The sequence below is a fragment of the Brassica napus genome, chromosome A6 (genome assembly GCF_020379485.1).
Source record: "Brassica napus cultivar Da-Ae chromosome A6, Da-Ae, whole genome shotgun sequence".
In the NCBI taxonomy this organism is placed as follows: Eukaryota; Viridiplantae; Streptophyta; class Magnoliopsida; order Brassicales; family Brassicaceae; genus Brassica; species Brassica napus.
In genome coordinates, this window is record NC_063439.1 from 7,051,325 (window position 1) to 7,069,085 (window position 17,761).

At 36.9% G+C, this 17,761-nt stretch overlaps 2 protein-coding genes and 1 long non-coding RNA gene across 4 annotated transcripts; all 3 read left to right on the top strand.

Annotated features, from left to right (window-relative positions):
- Positions 1-459: 459 nt before the first annotated feature.
- LOC106346849 (leucine-rich repeat receptor-like protein kinase PEPR2) lies at positions 460-4,505 on the top strand. Of its 2 annotated transcripts, XM_022687232.2 has the most exons (3): positions 461-899; positions 1,002-3,850; positions 3,932-4,505. In XM_022687232.2, the coding sequence occupies exons 1-3, from the start codon at positions 886-888 to the stop codon at positions 4,303-4,305; spliced, it is 3,237 nt and encodes a 1,078-aa protein (XP_022542953.2). In that variant the 5' UTR covers positions 461-885; the 3' UTR covers positions 4,306-4,505. The 2 variants fall into 2 exon arrangements, with proteins under 2 accessions (XP_013641750.2, XP_022542953.2); XM_013786296.3 differs by having other exon boundaries at positions 460-3,850.
- A 6,231-nt stretch (positions 4,506-10,736) lies between these two features.
- On the top strand, positions 10,737-14,484 carry LOC125610230 (leucine-rich repeat receptor-like protein kinase PEPR2). The gene is made up of 3 exons (XM_048782411.1): positions 10,737-11,427; positions 11,499-13,852; positions 13,934-14,484. The coding sequence occupies exons 1-3, from the start codon at positions 10,964-10,966 to the stop codon at positions 14,305-14,307; spliced, it is 3,192 nt and encodes a 1,063-aa protein (XP_048638368.1). The 5' UTR covers positions 10,737-10,963; the 3' UTR covers positions 14,308-14,484.
- A 935-nt stretch (positions 14,485-15,419) lies between these two features.
- LOC125610231 lies at positions 15,420-17,761 on the top strand. Its single transcript, XR_007340255.1, has 2 exons — positions 15,420-16,665; positions 17,287-17,761. It is a non-coding gene; the product is annotated as an uncharacterized LOC125610231 (long non-coding RNA).

A 17,761-nucleotide genomic window follows, 5' to 3' on the forward strand; every position in this document is an offset into this window, starting at 1 on the left:
TGCTTACATTTTATAATCATGATAGAAAGCATTATTCAAAATAAGAATATGTAAGTGATTTAATAAGACTTCTAATACTGTTGACAGAGGTTCATTATTTCATGTGTTGTAACTGCCATGGAATATCAAATTTTATTTTTAGATCAGGCCTGAGTTTTTTTGTTGCTGTTTAGAGATTCTTATACAAGTTTAAAAATTATCTAAAACATGTTTCAACAATTTATTAGTAAATTACTAAATTATAAATGCAAATTAAAAATTTAGATATAGAAGACATATACAAATATACTAGATTATAATCATATAGTTCTTCTTTTGTCAATCGGAAGATTTAAACCCAACTAACTAAAGTAACCGCAGAGGACGAAATGTCAAAAGAAAATTAATATCAAGAAAACAAAAACGTGGGAAATATAAAATAAATTACAAAATTTCCCAAAAAAAAAGAAAGAGAAAAGGGTGATGACAGTCTCCGAGTGGAGAGGGTGACGAAACAGCGTTGAAGTCGCGAATCCGTAAAGTTAAGTTCACAATCTCTGACATTCATGTTAGAAAGCGCGCTTTTACCAATCTCCTAGTCTCCTTAAATAATGCCATTTGCCATAGATTCCGATCAAACGTTCTTATTCAGTCCCCTTCAAAATCAAGTTCTCACCTTTTTATTCTCTTTTATCTTTCTGGGTTCAGTGTTGGTGAGAGGTGTCAGAGTAATCAAGTTCTCACCTTTCTTCTCTTTCTCGTTCTGGGTCCAGGTTTGGTGAGCTCTTGTGAGGGTTTCAAGTTCTCACCTTTTTTTTCTCTTTCTCGTTCTGGGTTCAGGGCTGGTGTGGTCTGAGAGTTTCAAATTTTCAGTCTTGATACGTCTGTTGAGAGATTTCAACACAGATGATGAATATTGGGTTAGTTGGAATTACTCTGCTTTGTTGTCTCTTTGTCTCTTTCCGTATTGATTCTGTCTCCTCTCTTAACTCGGAAGGTTTGGCTTTGCTTTCGCTTCTCAGTCACTTTGACACGGTACCAATTGAAATAAATTCGACGTGGAAGAAGAACACATCTGAAACCACTCCGTGTAATAACTGGTTTGGTGTCATCTGTGATGATGATTCAGGTAAAGTCGAGACTCTTAATCTGAGTGGGTCTGAGGTTTCGGGCCAATTAGGTTCTGAAATAGGGGAGCTTAAGAGCTTGATCACTCTGGATCTGAGTAACAATAGTTTATCTGGTCCGTTGCCTTCCAGTTTAGGAAACTGTACTTCACTTCAGTACTTGGATTTGTCTGAAAATGGGTTTTCCGGAGAGATTCCAGATCATTTTGGTAGCTTGAAGAATTTGACTTATCTGTATCTCACTTCAAACTTCTTCAGTGGCGAGTTGCCTGAGTCCTTGTTCCAGCTTCCCTTGCTACAAGTGCTGAATCTTGATCACAACAATCTTACCGGTCTGATTCCTGCAAGTGTTGGTGAGTTGAAAGAGCTTTCAGATCTGACCTTGTCTCATAATGACTTGTCTGGTCCCATCCCTGAGTCCATTGGGAACTGCAGTAAGCTGGAGTATCTGTACTTGCACAAGAACACGCTTAATGGTTCGTTACCGGAAAGTCTCAACCTGCTCAAGAATCTCAGCGAAGTGTTTGTCAGCAACAACAGCCTTGGAGGGAGGATTCGTTTCGGTTCAAGCAACTGCAAGAAGTTGGTGGCTTTGGAACTCTCCTACAATCATTTCGAAGGTGGTGTTCCTCCTGAACTTGGCAACTGCAGTAACCTTGACTCTTTGGTCATCATCGGATGTAACTTGACAGGTAACATTCCATCATCACTGGGTATGTTGAAAAAGGTTACGCTTATTAACCTCGGCGACAATCGTCTCTCTGGGAATATCCCTCATGAGCTTGGGAACTGCAGCAGCTTACATACTTTGAAGCTGAACGGCAACCAGCTCCAAGGCGAGATACCCGCTGCATTGGGTAACCTAAAGAAGCTACAAAGTCTGGAGCTTTTCGAGAATAAGCTGTCTGGTGAGATTCCTATCAGCGTATGGAAGATTCAGAGTCTGACACAGATGGTCGTTCACAACAACACTCTCACCGGAGAACTACCAGCTGAAGTTACTGAGCTGAAGAATCTTAAGAAGCTTTTGATGTTTAACAACAGCTTTCATGGAGGGATACCGATGAGTTTAGGTGTGAATAGAAGCTTAGAGGAGGTGGATCTAATTGGTAACAGTTTTACAGGAGAGATACCTCCCAATCTCTGCCATGGACAGAAGTTGAGGTTTTTTAACTTGGGTTCTAATCAGCTTCATGGTAGCATACCACCCTCTGTTGGTCAGTGTAAGACCCTTGAGAGAATCTGGCTTGGAGGAAACAAGCTTTCTGGTGTTCTTCCTGAGTTTCCTGACACACATAGTCTTGAGTTTGTGGAAATCAAAGGCAACAACATTGAAGGATCCATCCCTCGCAGCTTGGGAAGCTGTAAAAATCTCCAGACAATCGACTTTTCTCAAAACAAACTCACCGGTCTGATACCTCCAGAACTGGGAAATCTACAAAACCTCCAACGGCTGAATCTTTCACATAACCACCTGGAAGGTTCTCTGCCATCTCAGCTATCAGGCTGTGTGAAAATGCTGGAGTTTGATGTCGGCTCCAACTCACTAAACGGTTCTGTTTCTTCAAGTTTCATAAGCTGGAAAAGCTTGACTACTTTGGTTCTCAGCCACAATCGGTTTTCAGGAGCCATTCCACCGTTCTTGGCAGAGTTTGGCCGCCTAATAGATCTCCAGGTAGCTAGAAATGCTTTTGAAGGTGAGATTCCTTCCTCTCTTGGCTCGTTAAAGCACCTGAACAGCTTAGACCTCAGTGGAAACGGATTCACCGGCGAGATTCCAGCCTTTCTGGGAGGTCTTGTTGATCTCGTACGGCTCAACATATCCAACAATAAGTTGACAGGGAACTTATCCGTTCTTCAGAGTCGTAGTTTCTTTCAGCTTGACGTCTCGAACAATCAGCTCACCGGTCCAATACCGGAAAAGCTGATGAATAGTTCATCAGTATTTACTGGAAACCCAAGCCTCTGCATTCAACCTTCTCACTCAGTAAGTGCAGTGATCCGTAAAGAGTTTAAAACTTGCAAAGGTCAAGCCAAACTTAGCACCTGGATGATCGCCATTATAGCAGTTGGTTCCTTTCTATCTGCATTGGCTTTACTTTTTGCTTTAGTTTTGGTTTTTACCTGCTGCAAAAGAGGAGTCAAGACAGAAGATACTCCTGTCCTCGACGAGGAAGAAGGTCTTTCCTTACTGCTTAACAAAGTTCTCACAGCCACTGACAATCTAGACGACAAGTACATCATTGGAAGAGGAGCTCATGGAGTTGTTTACAAAGCCTCATTAGCCCCAGGCGAAGAATACGCCGTGAAGAAACTCATCTTCGCAGAAAGCGTACGTGCAAACCAGAATATGAAGAGAGAGATCGAGACGATCGGGCAAGTTAGGCATAGAAACCTCGTTCGGTTGGAAAGGTTTTGGATTATGAAAGACAATGGCCTGATGCTGTACAAGTACATGCCCAATGGAAGCTTACACGACGTTCTGCACAGAGGCAATAATCAAGGAGAAACAGGTCTTGACTGGTCTGCACGGTTCAACATAGCTCTTGGGATTGCACACGGGCTAGAGTATCTACACCATGACTGTCATCCACCAATCATCCACCGTGACATCAAACCAGAGAACATACTTATGGACTCGGAGATGGAGCCTCACATTGGAGATTTCGGATTGGCTAGGATTCTTGATGACTCGACTATTTCAACAGCAACCATCACAGGCACCACTGGTTACATTGCACCAGGTACACTTTACTTCTCAGCATTAACATTAATTTAACATTTTGTTTTACTGTTGGGTTTAATCATTGCTGCTATCAAAACAGAAAATGCGTACAAGACGGTGAGATGCAAGGAATCAGATGTTTATAGTTATGGAGTTGTTTTGCTTGAGCTGATAACGGGAAAGAGAGCAGTGGACAGATCTTTCCCTGAGGAGACTGATATCGTGAGCTGGGTTAGATCTGTGTTAAGCAGCTACGAGGATGAAGAGGATTATACTGTTAGTCCAATCGTTGATCCAAGGCTTGTGGATGAGCTTCTAGATACACAGGTTAGAGAACAGGCAATTCTAGTTACAGACTTGGCACTTGTGTGTACGGACAAAAGGCCAGGGAACAGACCGTCCATGAGAGATGTGGTGAAAGAGTTGACTGATGTGAAAGATCTTGTAAGAAGCACTTCTGGTTCAGTTCAATAGTTTCTGTATTTTACAGGTTTATAGTAGCAGTATGAGTGGAGAGACATGTATACTGATATGATATGATATGTTATTAAGTAGCAGAAACATCTAAGATCTAAGAAACATGTATGAAGTACTGTATTAATTATTGCGTAAGCCAAATTGTTGGGAGTAATAGATTACAAACAAAGAGGCTTATACACATTTTCCTATTTCAATACGTTTTAGCCGGTGCTACCAGATAGCTCACCAGAGAGAACTATCATAGAATGTGGAACCTGTTTGTGTGTGCAATGAATGTTTAGATCCCTGGAGCCTTACGCATTTGCCTTAGGCTGAATATAAAACTGAAATGCTTAGATGATGCTGGAATGTTTATGGATGTGTAAGTGTCTCATGCTTTTGCTTAATGTCATGTTTGTCTTGTTTCTTGGTATCCAAGAAATGTGTGTTCTTTAGGGGTCTAAGTTTCTTGATGACAATCGTTAAACTTGAACATTTCATTTTCTAGTTTTTCCCGTAGCTATTTGGAATATAAACTGAATTTAGATTGTCACGTTGGGGGAGTTTAGGGCTTTAATCATACTCTTTAAGTGATTCTTATCGACTTTGAGACTGTTTTCGCAATTTGAAGAGCTTGTTGCAAACTTTTAACCAAAATCGAATCAATCAAACCAATCCGAGCCACCCGAACCCAAACCAACCCAAACTAACGTATATGGGGCGAAGCAGTTCGACATTCAACCTATGTCATCAACTACTGACGAGAGCTCTTAAGAACAAGACGCCTTATGAAAGCTTGCGACTGAAGAAACCAAACCTAAATCATATAAGGGTTTTCGCGTGCTTAGCATATGCAAAGATAGACAGTGCAATGCTCAAGAAGTTAGACGATAGATCGTTGGTCTTGGTTCATCTCGGAACAGAACCAGCTTCCAAGGCTTATAGGCTCTACAATCCGGATACACGAAGAATTGTAGTAAACTGTGACGTTGTGTTCGATGAGAAAAAAGGTTGGAACTGGAACAAAACAACTGGGACTACACGTGATCCAGGTATGTTCCAAATGAAGTGGGGAGAAGTCATTGATGCAGGGGAAGGACCGGTTGTGATCAACGCTGATAATGATCAACAACAAGAGGACAAGGACCAGCACAATGAACAAGACGAAGATCATAATCAAGAGAATGACATTGATCAAGACGCTCAACCTCAACTTCAACAACCAATACAACAACCAATACGACAATCAACACGACAGAGCAACAAACCTCGGTATCTAGACGACTATGTTCTACAAGCTGAACTAGACATCGAGAGGCTCTTACTATCCATAAACGACGAACCAAGGAACTACCAAGAAGCAAAGGGTTGGTCAAAGTGGACTGATGCTTGCGGAGGAGAGATAGATTCAATGAACAAGAACAAGACATGGTATCTCGTTGATAGACCGATTGGAGCAAAGGTAATTGGTCTCAAGTGAATTTTCAAAATCAAAAGGAATGCTGTCGGTACTATCAAGAAGTTTAAAGCAAAGCTTGTAGCTAAAGGTTACATACAAGAATCAGGCCTCGACTATGATGAAGTTTTTGCGCCGGTTGCGAGACTTGAAACCATACGGCTTCTAAGTGCTCTAGAAGCATCACACGGTTGGCAAATTCATCACTTAGACGTAAAGACAGCTTTCTTATACGGTGAACTAAAGGAAGACGTCTACGTCGAACAGCCCGAGTGTTTTGAAGCTAAAGGCAGAGAACAGAAGGTTTATAAGCTGTCAAAAGCCTTGTACGGGTTAAATCAAGCTCCACGAGCTTGGAACACTAAGCTGGATCAAGTGTTAAAAGGAATGAAGTTCAGTCGATGCACAAAGGAGAACGCAGTGTATCACAAAGAAGAAAAATATGTGATCCTTATCGTTGCGATATATGTCGACGATCTATTCATAACCGACAACAACATCAACGCAATAAGTGAGTTCAAAAGAGGGATGTCATCAAAGTTTGAGATGTCTGACCTAAGTAAACTCACATAATATCTTGGGATAGAAGTTCATCAAGGTATTGATGGGATTGAGCTTAAACAAGAAGCATACGCAAGAAAAGTTCTTAAAGAAGTTGGCTTAGGCCCTGTTCGTTTCCTCACCCAGGTGATCCATCTGGGTGAAGATGCAAATTGATGTTCGTTTTGTGCATTATAATGCTACATCCAGATGGATCACCCAGCTAAACTCATCTCAAATTCTCATCCAAATGAAGGTGAGTCTTGATGGTGCATCTAGATGCAGATGCATCTAGTTCAGTCCAAAATAATAAATGACAAAAATGACCTTTTAAAATCAAAATATTATTTTCAAACCGTAAATTCTATTTTTTTTCATATACATTTTTCCGTTATAACAAAAAATGCATTTTCTCGCAAAAATTAAAAAACACACTTTCCCGCCAAAACCGCAAGGTGCGTTTTTCCGCAAAAAAAACATAAAACACACATTTTCATAAAAACACATTTTCGGCTAAACCAGTAAAACCACAATTTTCGACCAAAACCGAAAAAACGCATTTTCCCGCCAAAACCCAAAAAACACATATTCCCGCCAAAACTCCAAAAAGCATTTTCCGGCCAAAACCATAAAAAGCATTTTCTCGCCAAAACCGGAAAACGCAATTTCCCACCAAAACCGAAAAAAACGCATTTTCTCGCCAAAACCGAAAAACATAATTTTCCTGCCAAAACCGGAAAACAGAATTTTCCCGCCAAAACCGGAAAAACGCATTTTCTCGCTAAAACTGAAAAACACAATTTTACCACCAAAACCGGAAAATGAAATTTTCCCGCCAAAACTGAAAAACACATTTTTCCGCCAAATCCAGAAAAAATGCATTCCCGTCAAAACCGAAAAACGCATTTTTCCGCCAAAACCGGAAAAACGCATTTTCCGCCAAAACCGTAAAAACGCATTTTTTCCGCCAAAACCAGAAAAATGTATTTTCCCGCCAAAAACCGAAAAATGCATTTTCCCGCCAAAACCGGAAAAATGTATTTTTCCGCCAAAACCGGAAAAACGCATTTTCCCGCCAAAACCGAAAAAATGTATTTTCCCGCCAAAACCGGAAAAAGGCATTTCCCGCCAAAACCGGAAAAATGCATTTTCCCGCCAAAACCGGAAAAACGCATTTTCCCGCCAAAACCGAAAAATGTATTTTTCCGCCAAAACCGCAAAAATGCTTTTCCCGCCAAAATCGCGAAAAAACGTTTCCCGCAAAATCGTGAAAAAACAACTTTTCTTGTCAATAACACTTTTTCCGCTAAATCTTCAAAAACACATTTTCCGTCCAAACTGCAGAAACGTATTTTTTCGCCACACCCATAAAACGTATTTTTCCGCCAAAACCATATAATGCACTTTTTCGCGAAAAACACATATTTTCTCAAAAACCGCAAAAATATTTTTGGCCAAAACCATTAAAATGCTATTATTCCACCGAAACGTAAAAAAATATATTTTTGTCATTGTATTAACAAGTCCACCTGGATGCAAATGAAAGTTAAAAAATGAAAAGCAAACAAAAATAGTTGCATTCAGATGATTCATCTAGATGCATGAACAAAATGAAAAAACGAACAACACCCAGATGAAGCATCTGGATAAGACATCTAGATGGACCATCTGGATGCATCTTCCAGATGTACAAACGAACAGGACCTTAGAAACATGTAATGCGACCAAGATACCAATGGAGTTTGGTCTTAAGGTTTCAAAAGCCGAAGAAGAAGAATAGATTGAAGCAACGCAATATAGAAGAAACGTGGGATGCCTACGTTACTTGCTTCACACACTACCGGATTTAGCATTCTCGGTCAGTGTGGCAAGTCCCTACATGCAAAGGCCTCGTAAGTCACATGGCGACATCATGAAGCAAATCATGCAGTATCTTGATAGCTGTCACAACATAGACCAAGACGATGGTAGAAGCACCACGGGTCACATGTTTTATTTTGGAACTTCACCGATTACTTGGTGTTCACAAAAACAGAACACAGTTGCACTCTCATCGTGCGAGACAGAGTTTATGGCCGCAACTGAAGCAGCACGTCAGGCCATATGGCTCCAAGACCTTCTAAGCGAGATCACGGGTTGGAAGGTAGAGAGAATTCTCATCAAGATTGATAGCAAGTCGGCTATAGAGCTCACCAAGAACCCTGTCTTTCACGGCAAGAGCAAGCACATTCATAAACACTACCATTTTATTCGAGAATGTATTGAAAGAGAGCTCGTCGACGTGAGCACGTACCGGGAACGTTACAAAAAGCCGACATCCTCACAAAAGCTTTGGCAATGATTAAGTTCGTTGAGATGAGATACTTGATAGGAGTTCAAAACTTGTGGACTCAAAGCTCAAGAGAGAGATTGTTGGGTAAGCTTTGATAGCTTGAAGCTCAAGATATCCTTTGTCAAGTTGGATAAGGATAAGATAAGCTTAGATATATACCTAGTAGTATTAGGAGTTATTTATAACTATTAAGAAAAGGAAATCTACTCTAATATATATACATACGGAGATTGTGGTATTGATATAGTCATATAGAGGAGTATTTTAGTTTTGAGCATATTTTCTAAAGCATTCAATAAAGAGAGCAAGTTCTTTATATTCTTTGTGTGTGTTCGAGCTACTTTAAACAAATCCGAATCTAACAACATGGTCCGCACATGTTTGTACACATAGGAGGTTTTCAAGTTTGTTTGTTGTTTCGGCATTATTGCTCATACTGTCATACATGTTTCAACAATTTAATTAATTATAAAATGTAAATTAAAATTTAGATATAGAAAAGATACAATATACCTAAGACTATAATCAGCTAGTTAATATTTTGTCAAATTATTTAAACCTGCGTTCCAAAAAAAAAAACTAAAGTAACTACTGTATATAGGAAGAAATGTCAAAAGAAAATTAACACAAAAACGTGGGAAATGCGAAATAAATTAGAAACTAGATTTTGACCCGTGCAACCGCACGAGTGTTTGTTTTCACTTTTCTATACATAAATTATTATTTTAGAACATAAGTGGTATATATTTTTAATGTTAATCATATACTTAAATATTTATATAACTATTTCAAATACAATAATTTTATAATTTACATGTTATAATTAATTAATTGTTTAAACCGTATATATTTACCACTTCTTATTATATATTTATCTTATTGTATTTGCATTTAGTTATTAAGCAAATTAATATATTAATGAAAAAATATATTTAAAAATTATTTTGTATTTAATTTATGCTAAATTTTGACCCGTCTTTCAAAACTGGATTTCTTTTTACCAATATTTTATGCTTATTCATTTTAGATAATTTATTATTGTATAATAAAAGTCTAAGATATGATAATTTTTAGACATGTATTATACAGTTTGTTAATTTTAAACTGTTCTATCATCATATTATATTTTAAGTAAATAGTTTATATTTATGAAAATAAAATTTATAAATTTATCAATTGAATATAATTTTATCATATTTATTTTAGTATAATAATTATATTTTAACATGATCATGACTATAAAGTAGATAAAATAGGATATAATTTATTTATTTTCATTTTTAAACGATAACTTAAAATACATTAAGTTATTGTTTAAATATTTTTACACAGATTTATTAGAATTTTTAAAATATAATATATAAATATATATTATATTTAAAATGAAAATATATTATGATTAAAGTAGTTACAAAGATTTTATATTATTAACTTTAAAAAAATACATGTTAATTTTTATACATGTATTATATAGTTTGATAATGTTAACCCATCTTACCAACATATTAGATTTTATTTTTGAACATAAATATTTTATAATTACGAAAATAAATATATAAATATATAAATTTAATACAATTTTATTATATTTAGCTCAATATAATAATTTTATTTTAATATGATTGATTATGATTATATAATAAATAAAATATTATAGATTTTTTTATTTTTAATTTTATATAATTGAATATATTAATGTATAATAATATTTTAAACTAATTTCGAAATTAGCAAAAATATTTAAATATAATTTTGAAAATGAAGATCTTGTAAAAATCTTTTTAAACAGATTTGTTAGAATTTTAAAATAAATATATTTATATTTAAAATGAAAAGATATCAAAAGATATTATGATTAAAATATTTCAAAAATTCTATTTATTATTAGTATGAACTAAAATGTAATATGAATATCTATGAATAGGTTTATTAGGTCTATTTTTAAAAAAATCGCACATGAATGAAGGTTGTGGTTTGTTTTAATATATAAGATACCGATAAAGAAGAGGAAAGGGAAGATGACAGTCCCCGGTGACTCGGTGAGGAAACAGCGTTGAAATGGCGAAGTCGTAAAGGTAAGTTCACAAAAAAAACGCGCTTTTACAAAACTCTAGTCTCTTAAATAATGCCATTGCCGTAGATTCGGATCACATATTCTTATTCAGTCCCCTTCAAAATCAAGTTCTCACCTTTGGTCTCTTTCTCGTTCTGGGTTCAGTGCTGGTGAGCTGTGAGAGTTTCAAGTTCTCACCTTTTTCTCTTTCGCATTCTGGGTTCAGGGTTAGTGAGGTGGGAGAGTTTCAAGTTTTCAGTCCCGATACGTCTTTTGAGAGATTTAAACACAGATGATGATTCTAGGGTTAGTGGAAATTACCCTCCTTTGCTCTCTTTTTGTCTCTTTCCGTTTAGACTCTGTCTCCTCTCTAAACTCGGATGGTTTGGCTTTACTTTCGCTTCTCAGCCACTTTGACAAAGTACCACCTCAAGTCAATTCCACGTGGAAGGAGAACACATCTGAAACCACTCCGTGTAATAACTGGTTTGGTGTCACTTGTGATGGTTCTCTTAACGTCGAGACTCTTAATCTGAGTACATCTGGTGTTTCAGGGCAACTAGGTTCCGAAATTGGAGAGCTTAAGAGCTTGATCACTCTGGATCTGAGTAACAATAGTTTATCTGGTCCGTTGCCTTCCAGTTTAGGAAACTGTACTTCACTTCAGTATTTGGATTTGTCTGAAAATGGGTTTTCCGGAGAGATTCCAGATAATTTTGGCAGCTTGAAGAATTTGACTTATCTGTATCTCACTTCAAACTTCTTCAGTGGCGAGTTGCCTGAGTCCTTGTTCCAGCTTTCCTTGCTACAAGTGCTGAATCTTGATACAACAATCTTACCGGTCTGATTCCTGCAAGTGTTGGTGGGTTGAAAGAGCTTTCAGATCTGACCTTGTCTCATAATGACTTGTCTGGTCCCATCCCTGAGTCCATTGGGAACTGCAGTAAGCTGGAGTATCTGTACTTGCACAAGAACAAGCTTAATGGTTCGTTACCGGAAAGTCTCAACCTGCTCAAGAATCTCAGTGAAGTGTTTGTCAGCAACAACAGCCTTGGAGGGAGGATTCGTTTCGGTTCAAGCAACTGCAAGAAGTTGGTGACTTTGGAACTGTCTTACAATCATTTCGAAGGTGGTGTTCCTCCTGAACTTGGCAACTGCAGTAACCTTGACTCTTTAGTCATCATCGGATGTAACTTGACAGGTAACATTCCATCATCATTGGGTATGTTAAAAAAGGTTACCGTTATTAACCTCGGTGAGAATCGTCTCTCTGGGAATATCCCTCCTGAGCTCGGGAACTGCAGCAGCTTGAAAACCTTGAAGCTGAACGACAACCAGCTCGAAGGAGAGTTACCCTCTGCATTGGGTAAGCTAAAGAAGCTACAAATCCTGCAGCTTTTCAGGAATAAGCTGTCTGGTGGGATTCCTATTGAAGTTACTGAGCTGAAGAATCTTAAGTCGCTTACTCTGTTTAACAACAGATTTTATGGAGGGATACCAATGAGTTTAGGCGTGAATACAAGCTTAGAGGGGGTGGATCTTATTGGTAACAGTTTTACAGGGGAGATACCTCCCGATCTATGCCATGGACAGAAGTTGACGGTTTTTAACTTGGGTTCTAATCAGCTTCATGGTAAGATACCACCGTCTATTGGTCATTGTAAGACCCTCAGGAGAATCAGGCTTGGAGGAAACAAGCTTTCAGGTGTTCTTCCGGAGTTTCCTGAGACACATAATCTTTATTTTGTGGAACTCAAAGGCAACAACATTGAAGGATCCATCCCTCGCAGCTTGGGAAGCTGCAAGAATCTCCTAACAGTTGACCTGTCTCAAAACAAACTCACTGGTTTGATACCCCCAGAACTGGGAAATCTGCAAAACCTCGGACTGTTGAATCTTTCACATAACCACCTGGAAGGTCCTCTGCCATCTCAGCTATCTAGCTGTGTGGGAATACTGGAGTTTGATGTCGGATCCAACTCACTGAACGGTTCTGTTCCTTCGAGTTTCAGAAGCTGGAAAAGCTTGACTACTTTGGTTCTCAGCCATAATCGGTTTTCAGGAGCCATTCCACCGTTCTTGGCCGAGTTTGGCCGCCTAATAGATCTCCAGGTAGCTACAAATGCTTTTAAAGGTGAGATTCCTTCCTCTCTTGGCTTGTTAAAGCACCTGAACAGCTTAGACCTCAGTGGAAACGGATTCACCGGCGAGATCCCAGCCTTTCTGGTAGGTCTTGTTGATCTCGTACGGCTCAACATATCCAACAATAAGTTGACAGGGAACTTATCCGTTCTTCAGAGTCGTAGTTTCTTTCAGCTTGACGTCTCGAACAATCAGCTCACCGGTCCAATACCGGAAAAGCTGATGAATAGTTCATCAGTATTTACTGGAAACCCAAGCCTCTGCATTCAACCTTCTCACTCAGTAAGTGCAGTGATCCGTAAAGAGTTTAAAACTTGCAAAGGTCAAGCCAAACTTAGCACCTGGATGATCGCCATTATAGCAGTTGGTTCCTTTCTATCTGCATTGGCTTTACTTTTTGCTTTAGTTTTGGTTTTTACCTGCTGCAAAAGAGGAGTCAAGACAGAAGATACTCCTGTCCTCGACGAGGAAGAAGGTCTTTCCTTACTGCTTAACAAAGTTCTCACAGCCACTGACAATCTAGACGACAAGTACATCATTGGAAGAGGAGCTCATGGAGTTGTTTACAAAGCCTCATTAGCCCCAGGCGAAGAATACGCCGTGAAGAAACTCATCTTCGCAGAAAGCGTACGTGCAAACCAGAATATGAAGAGAGAGATCGAGACGATCGGGCAAGTTAGGCATAGAAACCTCGTTCGGTTGGAAAGGTTTTGGATTATGAAAGACAATGGCCTGATGCTGTACAAGTACATGCCCAATGGAAGCTTACACGACGTTCTGCACAGAGGCAATAATCAAGGAGAAACAGGTCTTGACTGGTCTGCACGGTTCAACATAGCTCTTGGGATTGCACACGGGCTAGAGTATCTACACCATGACTGTCATCCACCAATCATCCACCGTGACATCAAACCAGAGAACATACTTATGGACTCGGAGATGGAGCCTCACATTGGAGATTTCGGATTGGCTAGGATTCTTGATGACTCGACTATTTCAACAGCAACCATCACAGGCACCACTGGTTACATTGCACCAGGTACACTTTACTTCTCAGCATTAACATTAATTTAACATTTTGTTTTACTGTTGGGTTTAATCATTGCTGCTATCAAAACAGAAAATGCGTACAAGACGGTGAGATGCAAGGAATCAGATGTTTATAGTTATGGAGTTGTTTTGCTTGAGCTGATAACGGGAAAGAGAGCAGTGGACAGATCTTTCCCTGAGGAGACTGATATCGTGAGCTGGGTTAGATCTGTGTTAAGCAGCTACGAGGATGACGAGGATTATACTGTTAGTCCAATCGTTGATCCAAGGCTTGTGGATGAGCTTCTAGATACAAAGGTTAGAGAACAGGCAATTCTAGTTACAGACTTGGCACTTGTGTGTTCGGACAAAAGGTCAGAGAACAGACCGTCCATGAGAGATGTGGTGAAAGAGTTGACTGATGTGAAAGATCTTGTAAGAAGCACTTCTGGTTCAGTTCAATAGTTTCTGTATTTTACAGGTTTATAGTAGCAGTATGAGTGGAGAGTAGTATTTTACTATTTCTCTCTGTAACCATTGTAGCATTGAGTAACATTGAAGATCTGAGAAATATATATGATGTATCTAAAAATGCCTTCTATATTCCGTAAATGAAAATTGAGTAATCGAGTACAACAACAAGAGAGGCTTATAAACATTTTCCTATTTCAATATGTTTAGCCTGTGCTAGCTACCATATAGCTCACCAGAGAAAGCACTGCCCATAAGATGTGGAACTGGTTGGTGTCTGCGATGATGTTGAGATCCCTCGATCTTTAAGTAATTGCCTTACAGGCTGGCTTTGTATGGTTGCAGTATCATCTTCTTCTTGCCCTGGTAATAGAGAGATAGAGAGATTCAGATGAAGGCTTAAATCATTCACTTCCATTAACCAATATTAGTAATGCTTAAGCATAATTGTGGACAAAGCTTCTTAGTAGCTTACTATATAACTCATTACTCTTTATAGATCTTCTGTCTCTTAATAATCTTTGAGATTCACCTTAGGTTGAATCATTTTCACTTAGACCTTGATTGGTTATGCTCTACATTATCTAATCAATATTTGTTAAAAAAGCATTTACCAAATGCGAATGCTCCCCAATTGCTCTTTGGTCAATGCTCTTATATGGAGTTTTTAGTATAACATTTGCATTTAGAATTTATAAAATTAAAAAGAATATATAAATTTTTTTAATTTAATAATATCATAAAATTTTATATCCAAAAATAAAATTTATATTTTTACAATAAATTTTACAGTTAAAAATATATTTTTAAATAATAATTCAAATTAAAAACATAATTTATTATATAAATTATATTATATTTTAAATATGAGATATTATTTTTAAAAATATATATTTTAATGGTAAATGTTATTTTTAAAATACCATTTTTATATAAACATAATTTTGATATTATTAAATAAAATAAATTAATTTTATATCTCTCTTTATTTTATATATTGTATATATTAGAAATATATTCAATAAAAATAAATATATTATATATTAGATTAATTTTTATAATAATTTTAAATAACAGTTCATATTGATCTACTGATCATTCTATTAAATAGTTTAGTAACAACATACTGCTTTTATATCATACTGTTACTTCTTTATCATCTATTCAGCTAATTAAGGCTTTAGAACATTGCCTTTAGCAGCAAAGCTATGCTCGGCAGTTTGACCTATTGGTAAGATACTCTGTAAACATATTGACAGAACAACATCGATACTGTGTGTTGGGCCTGAAAGAATTGAGAAGATGTTAGTTAGTGGAAGCACAACAAAAAGTGGGTATATTTGGGCCTGAATTACTGCACAGCATATTAAGTATACATTATCTAGTTTTATTTTAATATCTAAGAGACATCATTTTCGACGTTTTTGTCCAATCTTTCACTAATCTCCGCCTTCATGAGTAGATGATGTTGGGGTTGGCAACTCCGCATTCATCAACACTCTCTCCGGCTAAGTTCTCTTCTATACAACGCCGCTAATCTCCTTCTTCCGAAATGTTGGGTAAGCGTTTATCTTTGTATATTATTATTTTTCTCCTTTTGTTCTCGCTACGCAACCAGTAATTTTTTTGTCTTGAGAATATCACTTTTAGCATTTTGGTAGGCACTAAACATGACCAGTGATGCATAAGGAGATCTACCTTGATTGGTGGAAGTGATAATATATGCAGGAGATTGTTTGGTAACTAAAGAGCTTGTCCATATGTAAAAGAAGATGGCACATATGAAATAAGGTTAAGGAAACATTGACTATGGTAACTAGAAACGTAATCGTAACTGGAGTTATGACATGGTGAGGATGATGCTTAATTGAGTATTTTTTTCTTTGAAACTAGTGTACTTGAAGAGGAAGAGAAGCCACTTAAAAGAGATGAATCTGATTAGAAGATATATATATATATAGGTAATCCATTATCTACAATTAATAATGGATTGTTAAGTTTTATTAAACTGATTCACTTAAATTACGAAGCAGTTTATGATTAACCTAATATCATTCCATTGTATCACTTAAACCTAACATAAAATCTACCTTTTTATGATTAACTCTCCTCGGAAATAGTGTAGAAGGTCAACTGGAATTCATTATCCGATATTTTTCCTTCATTTTAATAAAGTTTAGTTTCCTTGTCCGTCGCAAATTATTGGTCTTGTTAGGCTTTTAAAGAGAATATAACACAATGTTTTTGTTTTGCTTTGCTAGGGTTATCTTCTGAGTTTGTTCTGGTGTTCATCATGCGGTTTGTGGAAGCTGAGGGTATTAGTCTTCTGTGGAGTTGTTACTCTTTCCATTGGTAAACAGATTTTAAGTTATTGACATGTTTCTTGATCCCTTAAGGAGTTAAATGTTAAGATATTTTTGCTCCATATGACACAACTCGTCCTTCTACTTTGCTTCATAGATTTTCAATATTGAATCGATTTATGTTAATAGTTTTGTAAATTTGATTGTAGGATATCTATGAAGTATTTAATTTTAGGATTTTCAACATCAAATCAATGAAGTAGTTACTTCTTAGGATTATTAGTAGTAATTAAGTGTAGATAATACATTATCTACAATTAACTACAAGTAATAATATCATGGAATGAGCTACAAATTTCATCCGTTTTGCATCAAAAGTTTGTTTTACATGCATTAAGAAATTTCACTTGAATGTTAAAAAAAAAATCACTTGCATGCTGTAACAATTGGGTATCACATTGAGATATTGAATCCTAACAAAATATATAAGTATATATGTGATATACAGATGCATAAATTTATATTTAAACATAACAATGCATGTTTTTGTACGAGCTCTTGCCAGTAATTTAGCTTATGGATTTGCACTTTTACGATTATGATCATATTATATTATTACTTTTTCAGGTCATGCTTGATTAATAGGTTTTTTTTTTTTGCTTCGAACTAGTGGGAGTGTAAGAGGAAGAAGGCCACTGATTTACATAAAGAAAAGAAACTGATTATTAGATAAACCCTCGAAGAAGGTCAAGCTCAATATAACTATTTCTTCGTTTTATGGTTTTCCTGTGTACTGTATTCATATATCACTGGCTCTTGTTATGCTATTTTAGCAATAGGTTATTTACTCAGGTTGTTCAGGTACTCATGCGGTTTCTGGAGGCTGAGGATATTAGTCTCTTTGGATATGGTATTCTTCCCATTGGTAAGACCTAAGAAGGGTTTACGTTTTCAAACATGATATTGACACGTTTTCTTGACACCTGAAGAGTTAGCTTATGTTAGATATTATTACTCCATGTAACATTTGCTTATCTCTTGTCCATCTACTTTACTTCATTGAGTTTCAACATTTAACAGACATAGGTCTGTACAGCTTTCCTTGCATATATATGTTAAGTGTTTATATATTTTCTAGATATATA

Excerpts from the sequence above, each read along its gene's own strand:
- LOC106346849 (XM_013786296.3), top strand. The coding sequence starts at position 886 with ATGATGAATATTGGGTTAGTTGGAATTACTCTGCTTTGTTGTCTCTTT. Across the intron at positions 3,851-3,931 it reads CACTGGTTACATTGCACCAG|AAAATGCGTACAAGACGGTG; the intron begins GTACACTTTACT and ends CTATCAAAACAG.
- LOC125610230 (XM_048782411.1), top strand. The coding sequence starts at position 10,964 with ATGATGATTCTAGGGTTAGTGGAAATTACCCTCCTTTGCTCTCTTTTT. Across the intron at positions 11,428-11,498 it reads ACTTATCTGTATCTCACTTC|CAACAATCTTACCGGTCTGA; the intron begins AAACTTCTTCAG and ends TGAATCTTGATA. Across the intron at positions 13,853-13,933 it reads CACTGGTTACATTGCACCAG|AAAATGCGTACAAGACGGTG; the intron begins GTACACTTTACT and ends CTATCAAAACAG.